This window comes from Lithobates pipiens, unplaced genomic scaffold (assembly GCF_037356315.1).
Source record: "Lithobates pipiens isolate NorthernLeopardFrog02 unplaced genomic scaffold, aLitPip1_a1.2 Scaffold_8, whole genome shotgun sequence".
NCBI classification, from domain to species: Eukaryota; Metazoa; Chordata; class Amphibia; order Anura; family Ranidae; genus Lithobates; species Lithobates pipiens.
In genome coordinates, this window is record NW_027507903.1 from 631,486,499 (window position 1) to 631,508,262 (window position 21,764).

The 21,764-nt window shown below is 39.9% G+C and overlaps 2 protein-coding genes across 2 annotated transcripts; both read right to left on the minus strand.

The window, feature by feature from the left end:
* Window positions 1-11,599: 11,599 nt before the first annotated feature.
* On the minus strand, window positions 11,600-12,883 carry LOC143961515 (olfactory receptor 11A1-like). The gene has a single exon (XM_077470811.1). The coding sequence runs from the start codon at window positions 12,663-12,665 to the stop codon at window positions 11,715-11,717; it is 951 nt and encodes a 316-aa protein (XP_077326937.1). The 5' UTR covers window positions 12,666-12,883; the 3' UTR covers window positions 11,600-11,714.
* Window positions 12,884-17,335: 4,452 nt separating this feature from the next.
* Window positions 17,336-20,532, minus strand: LOC143961516 (olfactory receptor 6F1-like). Its single transcript, XM_077470812.1, has one exon. The coding sequence runs from the start codon at window positions 20,328-20,330 to the stop codon at window positions 19,389-19,391; it is 942 nt and encodes a 313-aa protein (XP_077326938.1). The 5' UTR covers window positions 20,331-20,532; the 3' UTR covers window positions 17,336-19,388.
* Between the last annotated feature and the right edge of the window lie 1,232 nt (window positions 20,533-21,764).

Sequence of the window (21,764 nt, forward strand, 5' to 3'; positions counted from 1 at the left end):
CATCAAACCCTGCCACTGTGCCATCAAATGCTGCCAGTGTGCCCATTAAATGCTGCCAGTGTGCCCTTGAATGTTTCCAGTGTGACCCCCATCCACTTACCGCCTGTGCCAAACTTAACCTTTCTTGCTGGGGCAGCAGGTGATGGAGACAAGTGAGGTCTTCCATACGTCTCCTGCCATCATCATCTCTTGTCCTCTCCTCCTGCTAGGCATCCAATATCGGTGCCTGTTGTTTCAGCCAATCAGGTGACTGGTAACAGACTCGAGCAGATTGGCAGAGAGGCAGTTTAGTGTTAGGAGAGTGAATATTCATTTGCTTTTCTAACACAGCTGAGTGGTGCTTGCAGGTCACCTTTTTGATGCCTATGGCTCTAATCAGGTGCTTCAAAAACACCCCCCGCCGTAGTAAATCAGGCGCCTGGCGCATGAAAAGGGGCCGAGCACATGAATATGGGGTGGCAGCGGCGGCCATAGATAGTTTCATGCAATGCATGAATCTATTGGTGATAGAGGGAGTGGCAGGAGAGAGGGGGTGGCGCACGTGCACCCTTATTAACGCACCGCCACTGCACGTGAGTTTCATTCACCAGCAGCCCTCGCACTCCTTGGACTTTCCCAGAGTAATTGCACCCTGTTTACATCCGCCTGTTACCCAAGACCACATTGTTGTGTATTTTATTTGCATTTTTGTGTTTGAACAATAAACTATGCTACATCAGCGGCATACTGACGCCTCTTTCCCTGCTCACTTCTGATTTTGTACCCCTTGGTGGTTGCCACCTGCCCGCCTGACCATGCATCTGAAATACTGCAACTACCCTGTTTCCCCTAAAATAAGACCTAGCGTGATTGTCGGTGTTGGCTGCAATATAAGCCCTACCCCCCAAATAAGCCCTACCCTGTTTCCCCAAAAATAAGCCTTACCCTGAAAATAAGACCTACAAGGACTTTAAATAGGGCTTATTTGGGGGGTAGGGCTTACATTGCAGCCATCACCGACAATCACGCTAGGTCTTATTTTAGGGGAAACAGGGTACCAGCTTGCCTACCGCACGGTCTTCAGCATCACATCTACTAAAACTTTTCCTGGCCTGAATGTCCTACAGACACACATGCCACTCATCTTACACCCTCTCATCAAACCCTGGGGAAACAGGACAAGAAATGTAAGGGAAGCCCTCTTGTCAACTTGGCCTTGACCAGGTTTGTGACACCAGCTTTCTAGCGTTTGTAGCAAAACAATTTATTAAGCAGTGTCCTGCCATAAATCCTTTTGTCTTTATAAATAACAACCCCACCATAAATTTAAACACAGGTAATTGCATCCATACAAGTCCAACCTGGAGTCAGGGGCGCACGTAGAGGGGTCGCCATTGCAACCTGGCCCCATGCTCCAGGGGGACCATGTGGCCCCCCTGTACACTTGGATAGGAAGATGACGGGGGGGGGGGCAATGGCATGTAGAGGAACCGACCCTTCCATGTAGCCACTGAATGCCTGCTTCTCCTCCTCTCCCTCCCGCAGACGTTCAGTGGCTACAGGAGGAAAATGGAGGGCATTGGTTCCTCCACATGCCACTCTTGTTGACTCCCCTATTGCTGCCCTTCTGCCCCGGGCTCCTGTGTCCTTCCCTGGCCGCCCCTCGCCCCCCACTAGCTGCTGCGGGGGATTTGTCGGTAAATGTGTAATTTACCAGCTTCAGTGACCTGTATGGATTACTGACTCATTTATAGTTGGGGCATCACAAACTGTGTTTATGATGCCTCAGTTTATGAATGAATGAGAAGCTCTGTACAGAGACATTCCTGTTCATTCATTCTATGCAGAACACTCCCTTTCTCAGAATTGGATTGGCACAAGATTTATGTTGTACATGGAAGAATATACTCAAGGCCACTAGCCTCATCAGTTTAAATGGTGGGGCCCAGACACATGCCGAGCAGGCGGGCCAACTGTACGGCCTTATTGCTGACACCGATCCTCTTGTGGCTCCTCCTGCAGCACTCCTCTTCTCTCTCCCTATGGCTTCACTGCAGGGAGATTGGTTATAGTATCTGTACCTCCATCTCCCTTCCACCGCTCTGATCACCCCCAACCCCCTCCACAGCCCAGCGCCTTCCGGTGAGCGCTGGAGGGGAGAGCAGAGAGCTGGTGACTAACAGAGTGGAGGGTGATCAGTGGAGTTTGATAACTTTTTTTTCTTTCATTTTTTTGTAAATTTGAAAATTCAAATATAAGAAACCGTCTGATGGGAATATAATGTCTGAAAATCCGATTGTGTGTGGGCTCTATTGGATTTTTTCCATCAGAAATTCCGATGGAAAAAAATTGAGAGCAGGATCTAAAATTTTATGACCAAAAAAATTCGATCGGACTTTTTCCAATCATTTGTAGAGAATTCCGATGGACAAAGTGCCATGCATGCTCAGATTAAATTCCGAGACCAAAGCTATTGGCTACTAGCATTTATGTAGTCCTGTCGTACGGAACGAACGTCACCTCGTTCCGAACGATCGGATTTTCTGACAATTTTGTCCGACCGTGTGTATGCAACACAAGTTTCGGCCAAAATCCATCGGAAAAAATCTGACGGATTTTGTGGTCGGAATGACCGACTGTGTGCAAAGGCATTACTCTTAATAACTATTAAATTTTAGGTATTGGTATTTCCTTTCAAATTTTGGCTGCTAGGGAACGTAACAAATACGAATTTATCCGAAGTTACAAATTGTCAGAAATAACGAATGCTGCATCTAAACAAATGGAAAAGAATGAATTACCGTAATAATAAATAATAATACAAGTTTTTATTATTGTTATTTATTATTATTAATTTGTTACATTCCAAACAACTTTTTTTTTGTTTTCATTTATTCTTCACACCATGTTCACCTTCTGTAGCTCCCACTGCTTTCAGGTGTAGAGATCAGCCATGGGCAGATGGAGCTTTGGCCTACATCAATTCATAGCAGGGGTTCTGGGAGTAAACACTTTTATTTGATGAGCAGATACCTAAATATTGTTGCTGTAATACATAGGAATTGATTTGCTAGGCAAATAGGCTATTCACGTTGAAAGAGAATTTAAAAGGCATCGGGTTGTTTTGCTAAAGCCAAATAGACTGTGCACTTTGCAAAGTTGCTCCAGAGCTTAGTAAATGAGGTAAAGTTCCACTTTGTAAAGATTACCCAATCACATGCAAGGAAAAAAAAAAACACAACTTTTTCTTGCATATGATTAGGATTTAAGTCAGCAGAGCTTCTGTTCATTTACTAAGCTCTGGAGCAACTGCACTTTGCAAAGTGCACAGTCTATTTGGCTTTAGCAAATCAACCCCATTGTGTCAGGAATTGCAGCAGAAAAGGTCAGTAGACATGTGCACTGCCGAAAAATCTGTTCGTTTTCGCTTTCGTTTCATTTGTTTGTTTTGATTTTTTTTTTTTCATTTTTTGGGTCATTCGTTATGATCGCAAATCGTAAATTTAGAAAATTCATAAATGTGTAAATTTGTAATTTTTTAAAAAATCGTAAATCCGACAATAAGAAGATAGAAAATCCAAGAAACTCCAAAAATTCTAAATAATAACTAACTATTACATTATAGGTATTGTAATTTCCTTTCAAATGTGGCTTGTAGTGAATGTAGTGTATTTGTAAATACAAATTTATCCGAAGTTTTGAATTATCCGAAATAACGAATGCCGCATCTAAACAAATGGAACGGATCGAATTAATAATAAATAATATTAATAAAACGTTATTATTATTATTATTATTATTATTGTTATTAATCATTTGTTACATTCCGTTCATTTAGATACGGTATTCGTTATTTTGGATAATTCATAACTTCGGATAAATTCGTATTCATTATGTTCACTAACAGCCACATTTGAAAGGAAATTGCAATACCTATAATTTAATAGTTAGTTATTATTTCAGATTTCCAAATTTCCGAATATTCAGAAAAATGTGTAAAACGGTAATTTGGGTGTTTCTGAATTAATGGATTTGTGGAAATTTGTTGAAAAACTGATTCGGAACGAAACAAATTGCACGTGTCTAAGGGCTACACTCAGGAAACTGGGGCCATACTGCATATGCTTTAAGTGAGATTTATTTAGAGCATGGGTGCTCAACCTGTGGCCCTCCAGCTGCTGAAAAACTACAAGTCCCATGAAGCATTGCAAGCCACTCACAGTTACAATCATGACTCCCAAAGGCTGAGGCATGATGGGACTTGTAGTTCCCCAACAGCTGGAGAGACACAGGTTGAGCAGCCATGATTTAGAGTGAAACAAAATCAATGCAAACCCAAGCACACAGCAAACGTAAAAATATAAGTGAGTCAAAAAACCCAGTGACAGAATACCTGAATAATAACAGAAAACATAACAACTACCTATATACAAAAGGGGGAACACAGAAAAGCAATGAAAACTGGCAGTGCTGGGAGTAAATCTGAAGGGGGAACTAAGACTGGGATTGGGAACAAGGGAGAGCGAGTACAAGGCAGGAGGATTCAGGGTACAGCGTACAGGGCAGGAGCAGAAACAGGATAACAGCTAGCAGTATCTGGCAGCAAGCAATATACTGGAGTGAGAGGCACTTAGTGGGGGGGAGTAAATACCCTCCCAGCAGCCAGCATCAGGTGTAAACTGATTACTAGTGTCTGTGGCTGCTGGGAGACACCGACTAGTGGTCACAGAATTACAACCCTCCGTAGGGAGCCACAGTGCCACCAGCAGTTGATCCAGGTCCTGACACATTGTGCACTACAAGGCCTCATGTACACGGCTGCTGGTAAACTGATGTTTAGGAGCAGTTGGGCATTTTTTCAACTGCCCCGGAACTCTTCTCTATGTTATCTTATCAGTACATGTACACAGGTTTGTTTATAGTCATTTCTAGGCAGTTGGGTTTAGAGGCTTTTTTTGTAACCCCAAAAAATGCGTTCAGAAGCTGTGTTTAGAGGCATTTCAAGCAGCAAACGCTTCTAAACGCTGCTAAACCCGGTAACTCACATTTAGTCGCATTTCGTTTACAGGCGTTTTTCATTTTTGCCTATTTTGGAAAAAAATAATAATTTTCAAACGCTTCTAAACGCAAACATGGCAGAAAGTGGCAAAGCGCAACATTTTAAATGTGGATTACTATCTGTCAAGTTAAATCGTCCAGGACAGGTTAAAAATGTCCCATGTACATGAAGCCTAAGGCCGCGTACACACGGGCAGACTGTCTGGCCAAACTAAGTCCGTCAGACAATCCGACAGACAGTCCGTCCTACTTTTGAGCGAACGGACTTGACCACACACGATGAACAGACAGTCCGCTGAAAGCTTGCGCGATGACGTGTACAGCACGTACGACGGGACTAGAAATACGACGTCCAATACACTGCAATGCAACCTTCGGCCGTGTAAATCCTTTCTGAGCATGCGCCATACTTAGTCCGTCCAACTTGCCTACACACGAGCGGACTGTCCGCTGAAACCAAAGTTGGACGGACAATATTACGGAAATTCCGAAAGACTTAGTCCGCCAGACTGTCCGCTGAAAAAGTCCGCTGAAGCCCACACACGAGCGGACTGTCCACTGAAACACGTTTCAGCGGACCAAATCCGTCAGACAGTCCGCCCGTGTGTACGCGGCCTAACATGTGTTCATTGCTTTAACCAGGTATTAGTACAGTATGTGTTGTTTGTTTGCCCTACCTTGTAATGATGGGATCACATATTGTAGCTGCAGTCACGCATAGCTTCCGAAGAATGCCTCGTCATTTCCTGTGTTGCATCACAAATGTGATCTCTCTGATAATTGTTCGGCCTGTGTCAGATCTAATTACTGAGTAGCTCTCACCTGCAGAACACTAGAGTGAGAGACCCAGGAATTGTGGGATATGTAATTTCTTCACAGGAAGTGTCAGTTCTCACACCACAGACAGAGGTCATGATTTAACTTGTGCAGTGCCACAAGGCATGCTTTATGGTTGAACATAAACAGAAACCTCTGACACCAGAATGTGAAAGTTTACTCCACTATAGGAGGTGTTTACAGGCCAACAAATGGCACCATAAAACGACATGATCAATGCAGATCTTATGCAGTTGAAAAACACAAGACGAAGGTATGAATTTTTTATGATGACTTTTACTTTGCAAGGGAATTGTCCCTTAGTACAGTGAATGAAGTGAAGCTTTGCTGACTTCCAACCTACAATCATGTGGAAGCTTTTATTTTTATTTATTTTTCTTGCACACGATTGGGCATTTTTTGCTAAATAAATGTTCATCATATTCTATAAGATAAGCAATGCTCTTGCAAAGTAATTCATCTATTTGCCTTTGGTAACACAACCCAGTAGATAGTGTGCTCTTGTTTGGAGGGGGTCTTTCGTCTAACTCCCCTCAATTCATCATTTATTATAAAATTTCATACTCCATACATCTAAATAAATCATATACTATATATATATATCTATATCTATCTATATATATACATATATATATATATATATATATATATATATATATATATATATATATATATATATATATATATATATATATATATATATATATATATATATATATTAGAAAAACAACAAGCCTACCAAGAAAAAGTCCCACAGTGCTTGAAACCGATATATCAACCTGCGAGATCCAATAATCAAAGGCTGCCTTTACCATCCACCATGTTTTCGCCACCATAATCACACACTTAGCAGGGACTAATATCTCCATATAGAGGTCCCAGATCGCTTGCACTATCTCATCCAGTCAGATAATTCCAAATCGTTCACAGCAGGATAAACAATGGACCCGCGCTTAAGCATCCCATAGTATGGAAATCAATCTCAGACATAAAAAAGGGAAGAGGGAAGCCTCATGGTTAAATATATTAAAATGGGGCTGACTGGTGGCGTCATCACGCAGGCTCAGTCGGGCAGTATTGGTTTTGTTGTATGCCTTCCTGTCTCTATTTTTTGTAAGTATACTGTATGCAGTAGCTTTTAATAAAGCAGTTTGAATACATAACACCATGATGCTTTCCCTTTCCCTTTTTTATGCCTGAGATTGGATTGCCTAGCATGCCTAGTGGTGGGTCCATTGTTTATCCTGCTGCAAATGATTTGTCCAATCACAGCGGGAGCTGTTTTGTGTGATCTTTGCTTTAATTCCTGCCAATGGAAGATATTCTGCTTAGAAACTTTTTTTGAAGGACAACACAAAGGAGGTTATTTACGAAAGTCAAATCCACTTTGCACTGAAGGTGCACTTGGAAGTGCAGTCACTCTAAATCTAAGGGGTAGATCTGAAGTGAGGGGAAGCTCTGCTGATTTTATCATCCAATCATGTGCAAGCTAAAATGCTGTTTTCTATTTTCCTTGCATGTCCCCCTTGGATCTACAGCCACTTTACCTCCAAGTGCACTTGCAGTTCAAAGTGAATTTTCCTTTGAAATAACCCCCAAAGTATTTTTCCGTCCAACTCATCAATGGTCAATATATGGCCACACACCCTCCACAAAGAAAACCTTTCACCAGTTTCTCTTGATTCTGCACATGTGCCATGGTCTTCTTCATTTTCAATGAAAACTTTTATGTGGAGCCTTCAAGCAGTTCGTTGGTGTTTAGTTGTGCAGTTGTACCTATAATGTCAATAGATACTATGGGGATGATTTACTTTGACGATATAACTTGAAAGCTGATTGGTTTATATGCAGAGCTGCACCATATTTTGCACGCTACAGTTTTTGAAAATCATCCCATATATCTCTACTATGTCACAATTCTCATGTGTTTAATGCTTTTGCAATTGTTTTTGTTTTTTTTAATTTTATATCCAAGACTAAAATACAAAATTATGATTTTTTTTTTTTTTTAATACAGTAAGTACAAGGTGGTATCGAAAAGTTTTGAAACAAGTTTTGTAACACACCAATAAATGGCAGAACAAGACTGCATGCAAAGTGAAAGGGAGCAGCACCCTTCATAAGTCAGGGTGCCCAAAGACATTGTCCTGCATACATCGGGAATTGTGCAACTGGTGCTATTATGACCACCTGTTTTTCCACGTCTGCAATTTCAACAAGGACAGCAAGTTAGAACAAAGAGCAAACGTAAAATTCTAGGTGAAACCTGACAACTCTGCCACAGAGACTTTTTACATGATTCAGCAAGTTTACGGCAATTCTGCAATGAGGTGTTCAAGGTGTTTTGAGTGGCGCATGCGATTGTTTCCCCAACAATCATCATGCAAAAGTTGCCGAAATGTTTTGACCTTTTCGGGGGTTGAGCTCATTGAAGGTCTTCCTGATCTCGTTGTCTTCCAAGTTCTTCCACTCTTGAAGCATGCGAGCCACTCAAAATATCTTAAAACAGAATTTCACATTTGCTCTTGTTCTAACTTGCTGTCCATGATAAAATAGCAGAAGTGGTATCACACGTGGGCAGAATAGCACCAGTTGCACAGCTTTCGATGTACACACAACAATGTATTTTGACACACGGACTTATGAAGGTCGGTGCTCCCTGTGACTGTGTGTGCAGCCTTGTGCTGCCATATGTCGGCGTGTTCCAAAACTTTTCGATACCAACTCGTATTAAATATTACACTTGATCATGATTAAGCACAAGATGTATGTGTGAAACGCATCTACGTGACCACAGTTTGGAGTCTTTGGTTTTATCTTTGTGAAACAAAATAAAAGCCAATCGGAAGTTCTGGATGTGCAGCCATTTCTTTCTTCTTTCCAAGTTTCCCACGGAGGCGCGCTAGGGCTAGCACTCTGCAATATACTCCATCAGCCTGTAAATAGCCTTTTGTGGCCTGAATAATTGAATGTCAAGTTGCACCTTCAGCTGTATAAGTGAGCTTCTCTTCGCAAAATTGTGCTCATTAGTTTTAAGGCGCTTTAACAAATGCAAAGCTGGTGCTATTCTTTCTTGACAGATCGTCCAGAATGATCTGCTATCATCGAATCATGGAGGTACTTTGTATGAAATAATTATTTAAAAAAGGGGAAAAAATGTGTTAAAAAAAAAAAAAAAAGTTGAATTGATTAATAATGAAAAAGCAGCAACTCGGCTGTGAGATAGACACAGAAATTAAACAATAATAAAAATATAGCTGAGATAAGCATAAAATAAATAAGTGTAAACTGTGAAAAAATATAGTTTAATAAAAAGAAAAAAAAAGGTCCTTCCACAAAAGTGATTGTACACCAGTACAATGATGAAATAAATCAAATAGTAGAAAGTCCAATGGTGATAAAGGAGAATCTGTCAGGGCTGGGCTCAGCCCTTCCTTCCCTGAGCTGGCTGCTCAGCTGTCGGGTAATTGCCAGCTCCTATCACTCCACAGTTACTCAGCTGTTGATGATATCCTGCTCGTCAGTCCTGCCTACTTAAGCCATCCAGTCCAGAGGAGCTCTGCCTTCACTTTGGTCAACATCACAGAAACTGAGATGCTCTCCTGCAATCCTGTTCAAGACTTGCTTTGCTTACATCCCTTCTGGCTCCAGATCCTGCTTGCTGTTCCACTACATTGATCCTTGACTTCTGGCTTGGCTGATTATCCATTCCGGTTACTGTTTTGACTATATTTGTTCTTTTTACTTGTATTATTAAACAAGTGTGATTTAACTGTACTTCTGTCTCAGCCTGATTTCACGGTTTCTGACAGAATCTTCCACATGGTAATAACACCATCTACCTCCCACAGTGTGATATGACCTCCACCGTAACAAATGTCTGCTTACCAGAAAAATTGGACTCCTTACAGGGAGATGTCAGTAGTGCTTGTGGCTTATACCCAGCCAAGGCCTTTATTCCTCCAGGAAAGGTTAAGAGATTAGCAAATCCCACCATGTACGAAATGGTCACAACAACAGATCAGCATATGTGTGTGATTCTGTAAAAATCGCGGTCCTCATTGGAACACATACAGCATATGGTCCACCTCAGAATATCCCATACAGTGATATTCCCCGAAAAGAAAATATAAAACTCACCATAGTGTAAAAACATATGAAACGTTTAATCTTGGATAAAAGGTTGCACTTACAGTAGTACAGCATAAAAACCGCATGTAGAAAAAGTAGACGGCTAATACAAATTTGCCCGGCCTTCCGGGATCACAGTAGCGCGGTGATGTCAGCATGTCGCTCCACACTAAAATTATTATTTGTCAACAATCACTTTATACAAAAAATAATAAACATTACTTTAAAACTTTAAAATGGTGCATTAAGTACACATGAATAAAATATTTAGCTGGAGGTATATCTTATTTAAAATAATGGTGCAGCGCTAATGACATTTGGAAATGAAACAAAATGAGAATCCTTGGTGTTAGAATAAATGAAATGCCATAATAATGCTAACAATAAATCACAATTGTAAAGTGCAATACATGACCAAATGAAAAGTGCAAAAAAAATAAAAAATATCCACAAATATGTGAAAAATAAAAAATGCTAAACTGAAAATACACTCTAAAGAGTTGAAAAGCAGTACAGTGAAGCAAAAGTTCAATCTGTGACCAGAAGTGTTGATAGATGAATAAATACAGTGGTGTGAAAAAGTGTTTGCCCCCTTCCTCATTTCCTGGACAATTCTGCAAAGATGAGTGGGCCAAAATTCCTCCAGGACGCTGTAAAAGCCTCATTGCACGTTATCGCAAACGCTTGGTTGCAGTTGTTGCTGCTAAGGGTGGCCCAACCAGTTATTAGGTTTAGGGGGCAATCACTTTTTCACACAGGGCCATGATGGTTTGGATTTTTTTTCACCTTTAATAATAAACACCTTCATTTACAAATTGCATTTTGTGTTTACTTGTGTTGTCCTTGACTATTGTTTAATTTGGTTTGATGTTCCGAAACACTTAAGTGTGACAAACATGCAAAGGAACAGGAAATGAGGAAGGGGGCAAACACTTTTTCACACCACTGTATATATATCAATCTTGCTGAACCAAACTTAAATTTTTCAAATTTCAAACCCAGGAATATATGATAAACACACTCTCCTCCAGAAGGCCACAATCAACAGGAAAAAAAAGGCTCCAGAGATATACACCGTGGTATGGATTCACACATAAATGGTCAAAAGGAATAAAAAAATGCACACAGCGTGAATCCACATGCCAGGAAATTTGTTTATAAAAATGAATGGTTACACTCGCATTTTGAGAAGAAGGACAGAAGGCTCGACCCAACGCGTTTCATCTGCAAAGATATCGTCTGGGGTGAAGACGATATCTTTACAGATGAAACACGTCGGGTTACATTCAATGTTGGTTTGAAATTTGAAAATTTAAGTTTGGTTCAGCAAGATTGATATGTATTCATTCAGCTATCAACACTTCTGATCAGAGATTGTACTTTTCAGTTTGCTTCACTGTACTGCTTTTCAACTCTGTTTGGCATTTTTTTATTTTTCACATATTTGTGAATATTTTTTTTTTCTTGGAACTTTTCATCTTGTCATTTATTGCTCTATATAATTGTGATTTATTGTTAGCATTATTATGGTATTTTATTTATTCTAATACCAAGGATTCTCATTTGGTTTAATTTCCAAATGTCATAAGCACTGCACCATTATTTAAAATTTACACTATTTGTAATTGTCACTTGCGGTGCCAGCAGCTGCATTTGACAGCACGGTATTCACCACACTTTTATATTGAGGTATATCTTATAACTGAATGTTAACTCTTTTTTAAATGTCTTCTTGAATACATGACTTGGCGTAGGGCTTCCTGTATGTCTTTGTTCCTCAAGCTGTAGATGATGGGGTTAAATAACGGGGTCAACACAGTGTTTAGAACTGATAAAGCCTTCTTTATATTTAAAGAGTACCCTTTGGATGGTACTATATTAACAGAAATAAGTGATCCATAATATGCGCATACAACAGACAAATGAGCACTGCAGGTGGAAAAGGCCCTCTTTCTCCCAGCTGTGGTTGAAATTCGGAGGATGGCATTGAAGATGCAAATGTAAGTAACAATAACAAACAAAAATTGTAAGAGGCCTATTATCCCAGCCACTAAGGACACTGCTATTGCCACAGCTGACGGATCTGAACAGGAGATCTCCAACAGAGGAGAAAGATCACAAAAGAAATGGTCAATGACGTTCGGACCACAAAATTTGACCTCAAGTAGAAGGAAAATGGTGATGATTGCTACCATAAAACCCATTGACCAAGACCATGTAGCAAGATAATAATGAAGACGGAAAGCCATGATGGAGGAATAGTGCAACGGGTTACAGATGGCCAAATACCGGTCATAGGACATCACAGAGAGGAGACAACATTCTATGATTGCTGAAGCACCAAAAAAATACAACTGGACAAAGCATCTTTGAACTGACATATAGGTGAAGCCATTTAGTAAAGTCTGGAGTGCATTGGGGACAACATTTGAGCTGATTAAAACGTCACATGCTGAAAGATGACTGAGGAAGAAATACATAGGACTATGCAAAGGATGGCTAAATAATACCAAGACGATTAGGAGAATATTTCCAGCTACTGTTGCTGTGTATATCATGGTGAACAGCAGGAAGACTGGTATCTGAAATAGATGAAGATCTGAAAACCCAAGTATTACAAATTCCATGACTTCTGTGTGGTTGTCCAACATTATCTGCATTTAAGTTGATATATGAACACGCACATGGTTATACAAAATGTCATATCGATGACTTCAAATACCAAAACATTTTCAGAGTAACTCCACTTTTGTTAAGAAAAAAACCTTCCCCTCTGGGTGATCTATGTACATTGCAAGGATTTTAACAAACTTTGTTGCAAAGTCCTACCTTGTGTTATTCTGAATAATTATCCATGTGTTTGTCTGTGTCCATGTGGTATGTGAATCTAATGGGAGTGGTTTTATAATTATAAATTGGCTGCTGCACCTGCGGGGCTCTAATGAGGAAAATGCATCCCTTTAGATGTGATTTCCTATTGGGAGCATCTCACCAAAATTGACATTTTTGTTGCAGGGGAGGCCTGAAATCTGACTTGTATCTTAGTGCAGACTTCGGGGAAAATTGGTGAGCCAATCACACAAGCAGGAAATTATGTTTCTGGGGGTTGTTCTGTATACATTCTGTCTACACAACAACTCCAGGTAGCCATAATGAATTTTACAGGAAATGACAGGTAATTTTTAATAACAAGATGGCTTTAATCATACCAATGGAGGTTTTTTCTTGGGGATGGGCGACCGTATGGATGCCCAGGGTGCCACTAGATGAGCCATGGGGTGGGAGTATTCCACCTGGCACAGGTCCTGGTGGTGATGCCATCGGCCTGCCGCCACATGTGCCCCCTTTCTGTGTGTGTATCGCCGTGTGCAGGGTGCCAGCAGGAATTGCAAGACCTGTGTACTGATGAGCTGGTCAGGGGCATCAGTGTATTCCTCTGGCTCTCCCCAGTGAAGGGGAATATTTCATCATAGCACTGCAGGTTCGTATTGCACGCACATGACATCCATCTCTGGTGGCGATCGCACATGTGCGGCATCTGGAATTGGGTGTCTCCATCGCCATTGGTGCCATTGGACACTAGAGGAGGTGGGGCAATACAAATGAGAACCTCTCAAACGCTTTTATTGCGGTGGTCTGCCCCAGGAGAGATAGAATGTGTTACTTTTGATATGGGTAAGAACTTTGTTCGTTTATGGCCAGTTTGATGTGGCTTTGCTGACCTTGTGGTGATCTGATGTATGCTTTGTTTCAGAGCCAACGTATGGGATTCCCTGCATTTGAGTAGTTTATCGGGGGTCTACTTTTGGATGCTTAAAGAATTGAAGTATAATTAATCTTCATGAAGTTAATTGTGCTCTTTTGGTCTTATTTAATCTCTTACTGATTGTATTGGTATGTTGGTGTCCACAGTTCCTGGGTGGTTTAAAACATATCTATCATCAGTGAACCTATCATTCCATAATCCCTTCCCAAGCTGGTTAACTTTGTGTTCTGTATTCTCCCCTGCGGTTTCATTGAAACATTCTTTCGATGTACGGTCCACCATATTGATTTTATCATATTCATTTTTGGGTAACATCCCGGTAATGGGGTTTCCTTTGATGGTCTTGAATTGTATGCATCTTTGAGAAATGTAATGTATTTACTTATTGTTATGATTTATTTCATACATATTTATGATTTTTGCACTTTTGATAAATGCTAGTTGAGGATGTGACTAATATGTTGTCTTTAATTTTTAGTGATTATGTATGCAGTACTTATAAAAGTCTCCTGAAGAAGCCATAGTCTGGTGAAATATGTAGAGCTGAAGTCACTGTATCTGTTTCATCAATCACATGGATCGTATATGATGGTTTTAAACATGAAATGCTGATTTTAACATGTGAAAATAAAATGTTGTTACTTTTTTAAAACAATTTGTGCATGTGGCACCTTAACCAGTTGCTGACCGGGCTATAGCCAAATGACAGCTACAGCGCGGTCAGATATCTCTGGGAGGCCGACATATGACCGCCTCCCAGAATTGCGCTCCCGGGTGCCAGGAATGTCCATGACCATCAGGTCCGATGGGCCCGGCACATCACGGAATGGAGTAAAGGGCAATGACAGCGGCACTTTGCCACGTGATCACCCCATCCAATGACAGAGCGATAGGCTGTCAACAGACCAGAGTTTGTCCGGTCAGCTCCTCCACTCTCCTTGCACCGATCATTACAGTGTGCAAGGAGAGGAAAGAGTCGGTGCTCACACCACTGATCTGTGCCCATTCCTGCCCATCCTTTCTCCATCCAAGGCTCATCCATGCCCAGCTATGGTCATACATGCTCCATGCATGGGTCATCCATGCCCAGCCATGCCCAGCCATGCTCATCCATGCTCAAACATGCCCAGCCATGCTCACCCATGCCCAGCCATGCTCATCCATTCCCAGTCAGGCTCATCCATGCCAAGCCATGCTCATCCATAACCAACCATGCTTAATCATGGCTCATCCATCCCCATTCATGCCCATCCATGCTCACTGATGCCCATTCATGCTCATCCATGGTTCATCTGTGCCCATCCATGGCTCACCTGGGCCCATCCATGGCTCATTTATGCTCATTCATGGCTCATCCATGCCCATCCATGTCTCATCCATGCCAATCCATGGCTCATCCATGGCTCATCCATGGCTCATTCATGCTCATCCATGCCACATCAGTGTTCATTTATGCCACATCTGTGCTCATACATGCCTCATCCATGCCACATCAGCGATCATCCGAGCCACATCAGTGCTCATCTGTGCCACATCCATGTCACATAAGTGCCACATTCAAGCACATCAGTACTCATCCATGCCACATCCATGCCACATCAGTTCTCATTTGTGCCACATCCATGCCACTACAGTGCCCATCAGAGCCACTACAGTGCCCATCAGTGTCTCACAAAAGTGTAATAGGTAGTCAAATTAGATTTGAAATCTATGTCCCTAGAACACCTGATGGTTCTCCCTGCACGTTGGGCCTACCTATGTAGCCAGGCTGTGTAAAAGTCTCACACATGTGGTATTGCCATACTCAGGAGGAGTAAGAAATGTATTTTGGGGTGTGATTTTTTTTGCTATGTACATGCTATGTGTTAGAAATATCTTATACATGAACAACAATGTGTAAAAAAGAAAATGTGTTTTCATTTTCTTTCCACATTTTCCAAAAACGTGTGAGAAAAAAAAGACATGTGTAAAAGACTCATTATGCCTCATATAATATACTTTGGGGTATTTGCTTTACAAAATGGGGTCATTTTTTGTGCGTTTCCATTGTCCTGGTGCTCCAGGACTTTCAAAATTGTAAGAGGTACTTTAGAGATATGTGTAATTTATGTCCCTAGAACGCCTGGTGGTGCTGCCTGCATGTTGGGCCTTTGTATGTGGCCAGGCTGTGTAAAAGTCTCACACACGTGGTATCGCCATACTCAGGAGGAGGAAATTACAACTTCAAAAAACTTCCCATGCCTCATACTAAATACCTTAAAATGTCTACTTTCCTAAAAGGAGTCATTTATGGGGTATTTGTACTTTCCTGGCTTGTTAGTGTCTCAAGAAATTAGATAGACTGTCAGCACATCAGGTGTGATCAATTTTCAGTGATTGGCACCATAGTTTGTAGATTCTATAATGTTCACAAAGACCAAATAATATACACTTATTTTGGTTATTTATTTATTTTTTACCAAAGATATGTAGCAGTATAAATTTTGCACAATTTATGCGGTGCATACTAGCTCATTATGCCTTTTGCCTCACAGGGGTATACAACCGCTTTAAGCACTGAAGGGATAAAACCCCCTAGGTGATCATGTTTTAACATCTGTGTTCAACTATAGAGATATCCCTATGCTTTCTGTCCTGAAGACATCCCGTAACAGGAAATCTCACTAAAATCAAAGTAAATCCCATCTAAGAGAGTTTCCAAAGGAACAGGGTACCTCTTGTAGGATTTTCTACTCCCGTGTGCTTCAATGACATCTCAAACTTGTTGGATGTGTCCTTCTTTTCTGTCTTGGTGACTAAGTTCACCAGGACAAATATAGAAGCAAATCTCCCCAGGATAGATACAAACAGCAATAAAAACTTAACAGGTTCTAATTGTTCTCTACTCTATACTTAATATACATTAAGTGAAGCCAATGCTTCAGTAATTTATTCAGGGTAAAGAAGATTTTTTTTTGAAAAAAATTGAATTTTATTGCTATTAAATTCATCGGAAAAGTATTCTAACCTAAGATATTATCAAGAAGATCCAATACTGCTTCACTTTTCATATTTCGACGTGGCACATATGACGGTTGATTTACTACAACTGGATAATGCTAAATCTTCTGGTGCAGCTGTACATGGTGGCCAATCAGCTTCTAACTTCAGCTTCAATTAAGCTTTGACAAAAAAATTAAAGCTGATTTGGTTTCTATGTAGAGCTGCACCAGATTTAGTAAATCAATCCCATGGTCACACTCATTTTCTGCTTACTTCATTCCTTACCTTCTTTCCTTTTCTCTTGTTTATACCCTTTTAGCCTTTCTCAAAAACGTAAAAAGGCAAGGCGTCTTTTTTTGTGATATCATCTTATTAATGATTGTTTATGCTGTACAAAAAAAAAGTATTTAAATATGTATTGTTATAAATGTATGTTTATGCTGTACAAAAAAAAAAAAAAAAAAAAAAGAAAATTGCAACTATTCTTAAACTTTGTAGTCCATAGGTTCACATAAATTTTCAAGAACTCAACTTTAATAAATGATCTCCAAAGTAACATTTTTTATTGCATAATATCTGGTTATATTTATTCTTAAAGTCATTTAACGTTTTTAAATATGGGGACATCAAACTACTGTTACTTAATAATATGGATTAATTTTATCAACCATCAAATGTGTATATAAATGGAGTTACCTGATTGGTGTATCGGCTCCAACAAAAGGTGATACTCACAAGAGATTTGATTATAGTGTAAAGGTTGGAGGCTAATGCCTTATTTATACTTTATGCATAACAACACAGAGACCCCTGAGGGACGTAGTCATTGACATAATCATTTGATCTGTTTGTTGCCAATTTAATAAATTCCCAGAGGAGATAACAGTTTATATAATTATTTTTTTTATATATGATTTATTTTCTATTTTTTTCTATTTTTTTTTTTTTTAAATATGAGTTCTGCAAGAACAAAAAAAAAGCCTTTGATTACCGAAAATAACTTCTTGTTTTAATAAAATTTCCAAAATTCTGTTGGCAGTTGTATTGTAATAAATTTTGAAGTTTCTGAATTAATATTAAATCATGTTTAGTCAAGGTACCTTGCTGTTTTAATTCAATGTTCTTCAAAAAAGTTGCTGCTCTGGGCAAACTGCACCAAAAAAACATGGTGTCTGCTACACCTTAACCCCATTTGTTTACTCCCATCCAGGGTGGATGATTGGAAACCATGGTCCCTCCTTTCTGATACATTATATGACCAGTGTGGATAGACTTATGTTGAATCTAGAACAACATACTCAAAGAGAGTCTGTGAACTTTTAGACCAGCACATGTAGGCAGATGAAGGAAAACTTCAAACAAGCCTGATTGTGCTGGTGAGGTGGCTATCACATAGCAAGGCTTCCATCAACGGCAACCCAACTGTAGCTCAAACCTTCGAAATACAGAAAGGGGATGCATGTAGGTGACCAAGATGGCCGACTAGCCTAGGAGCTCCGTAGTGCTCCAGTCATCTAACCCCCACCACAGACGTTAGAGCTCACACAGTGGCCCGGTGATACAGCCTCTCGAGCGGGCACACTCCCAGGAATCACCCGATGTCTCCATGCAGCTAAACATGGCAGCACAGCAGTGCGCCCCCATCCTAGACACATGAGGCTTGGCCACAGAGCCAGAGGACTCGATAGTCGATCAGGACAATGGGAGTCCCCCAGCCTGCACAAAAGAAAAGAGCACAGTGAGTACCCCTCAGCAACCGGCTCTTTCCCCAGCAACCACAGAATCTCTAATAGGGAGATCAGAGGGAGGCCCAATTCTCACTCCTATGGGAAATCTTTTAGCCACCCCTGGGACCTGGGAGAAGGATGAGCATGACTACCCTCACACCCCGAATGACTTTTCATCAATGATGTCAGCCTTCTCCAATATGCTCTCCAGGGGTCTAGCCCAAACTGCTGCACAGATCACTGCCACAATACATGCAGACCTCCAACAGATAAGAGCACAGATAGAGGTCATAGAAAAAAAAAGCACACCAGGCGGTCACCAGAATAAACCAGAACTCTGCTTTAACAATATTGCTTGAGATTTCACATTAGAGCACAGGTAGTTACAAACCCAGATAGCAAGCAAGTGTGCTGAAAATTTGAAAATGACTTGCTAAGCTCTTGCTAGACTTGCCAGTCCGCATTGCATGACTCTAAATCAACTTTCTGTACAAACATTCTGCAAGTCTGCTGCAAGTTCTGGCTCTGTTATGTTGTGCAATAGTCATCCCACCACAGGGGTCACTGTGGCTGAATTGTTATGCTGTAGACTTGCAGAGCTCTTGCTGTAGACTCATCACTGCAACTTTGCACTTGCTAGAAACACGCCATGCAAATTTGCTACAAATTAGCGAAAATGTGCAGCAAGTTAACAAGACTTACAATTCAACACTGCCATAAATGTGTGGTAAGTTAACCTTGCTATCTGAGAAGACACTGGATTTTTATCAAGATCAGCAAGTAATTTTGTGTACTTGAAGAAAATGTACTTAGCCTGAAAAATAGAACTAATGAAGCCACCAATATCTACAGACTGGTAATATACAACATGTTCCATTTTTGATCCTGGGTTCTATAAGTGTACATAGTCAGATGAGCCTCATAATGTGCTCTTTTCCTAAAACAAATAATTTGCTGAGGGCTTTTCTAATCTCTTGGCTCCGCAGGCTGTAAACAATAGGGTTAAATAATGGGGTGACCACCGTGTTAAAAAAGGACAACATCTTGTTAAGGTTTAGGTAGTTCGCCTTTGGAGATACATAAAGGATAATGAGGGATCCATAATATACCAAAACAACACTTAAATGTGAGCTGCAGGTGGAGAAGGCCTTTTGCCTTCCAAATGAGGAGGGAATACGGAAAATGGATTTTAAAATGTAGGAATAGCTCACAATGATAAGAAAAAACTGAACAAGTCCCAATAAAGTTGTCACTACAGAGACTTCTATTCTAACCTTTGTTGTATCGATGCAAGAAAGATCGAGAAGGGGGGCGAGGTCACAAAAAAAGTGGTCAATGGTGTACCGATCACAGAAATGCAACTCAAGGATACTGATATGAATAATAAATGATAGTGAAAAGCCAATAACCCAACACCAAACAGCCAAAGAGTAAGTAAACCTTATGGTCATAATGGTTAAGTAATGAAGTGGTTTACAGATGGCCAAATATCGATCATAGGACATCATTGTAAGAAGACAACACTCTATTAGTGCAGAAGCACCAAAGAAAAACAACTGAACAGCACAGCTTCTAACAAATACACGACTCCCATTGTGGACTAGAATATGGATCATATTAGGGGCCACATTGGTACTAATTAAAATGTCACATAAGGAAAGCTGACCAAGGAAAAAGTTCATTGGGTTTCTAAGAGAGTGTCTGGTTGACACCAATATTAGTATCATCAGATTTCCAACGATAGTACTAGTATAGATCAAAATGAGTAGCAATAAAATGAAAATGCGGTAATGATGGAGGTTCTGAAATCCAAGAAGAAGGAACTCATTTATTTTGGTTTTGTTGTTCATTTTTATGGGATATGGTCACAACTATAAAGACTTTTTTTTAGTTTATAATATTTTATAAGATCAGTAAATAAAAAAAATAAAAAAAAAGTATTAATTCTTGAACAATATTATTTTTTTGTAAAGCAGTCGTGGTAACACCATATGGCAAGTTCAAAATATATCCAATTCTCATTGTCCCATTCTTCGGTCTAAGTGTTAGCTTCACATCTTGTATTTAAATACGAATATCAGCAACACATTACAGTAAGTGACCTAGTGAGATTTGTTAATTGTAACAAAGCTGTTGAACATCGGGGATTGTGATGATAATTACTATATACCCAGTTGTATTTCTTCTTTTTTTTTCTTCGCTCTTTCAATCAATATTGACTATTTTTAATCCTTATTTTGCTAGTGTTAGTAAATAGATAGAAAAGTGTGTGTATGTATGTATATATATATATATATATATATATATATATATATATATATATATATATATACTTGCTTTTAAACCTTTTTTTCACATTTCTTTTGTTACTTCCTGCTTTGTTTCGCTTTGTTTCTTTACGTTTCTGTTGATACATAACGATTCGTAATTTCGTAAGACTCGTTCCTATTTTCGTAACAGTTATATTTTCTTTGATACGGAATGATTCGTAATTCCATCTAATTTTCTTTGATTCAAAATTTGTAATTTTGTTAGATAATAATTTTTTGTTTATTCGGTAAACTACTTGTAATTTAGTCATTGTTACTTTTGTGAGATTGCCTTTTCCGTTGATTCGTACTTTCGTAGGAAATAAAGAATAATAATCCTATGCTTGCTTTTCTAGTAAGTCCTGTACTTACTCCAGTCCACTCCCTCAGTCACGAGACCCGACTCAGTCTCCTGCTCAACTGAATCTAAAAAGATTCAGGAATGCAGTGTGCAAACAAAAGGGATAAACTGATTGGCTAAAGATATTAAGTAAGATACTGTACATTACTCACTAATACACTGCCCATTGGAAAGAACGTTTCGAGAACACGAAAAATTACGAACATACGAAATTACGAACATATATATTAAGATACACTTACACTGTCCATTCAAAAGAGCACGAACAAACGAAATTACGAACAGACGAAGATACGAAATTACGCACACACACAAATGAAAATACGAACATACGAAATTACAAACAGACAAAGGATGAATACAATTAGGCCTCATGCACACGGACGTTTTTACAGCCGCTTTTTTGAGCTTTTTTTGCAGCTTAAAAACGGCTGTCCATGTTAGTCTATGGCTTCATGCCCACCTAGGCGTTTTTGAGCTGCAAATGGCATAGGCGTTTTTAAGCTGTAAAAAAAACCCAGGACCAGTGCGTTCCGTGGCGTGGAGCTAGAACTGTAAAAACGCGAATCGCGGGAAAACGCGGGAAAACGCGCAAAAACGCGCATAAACGCGCA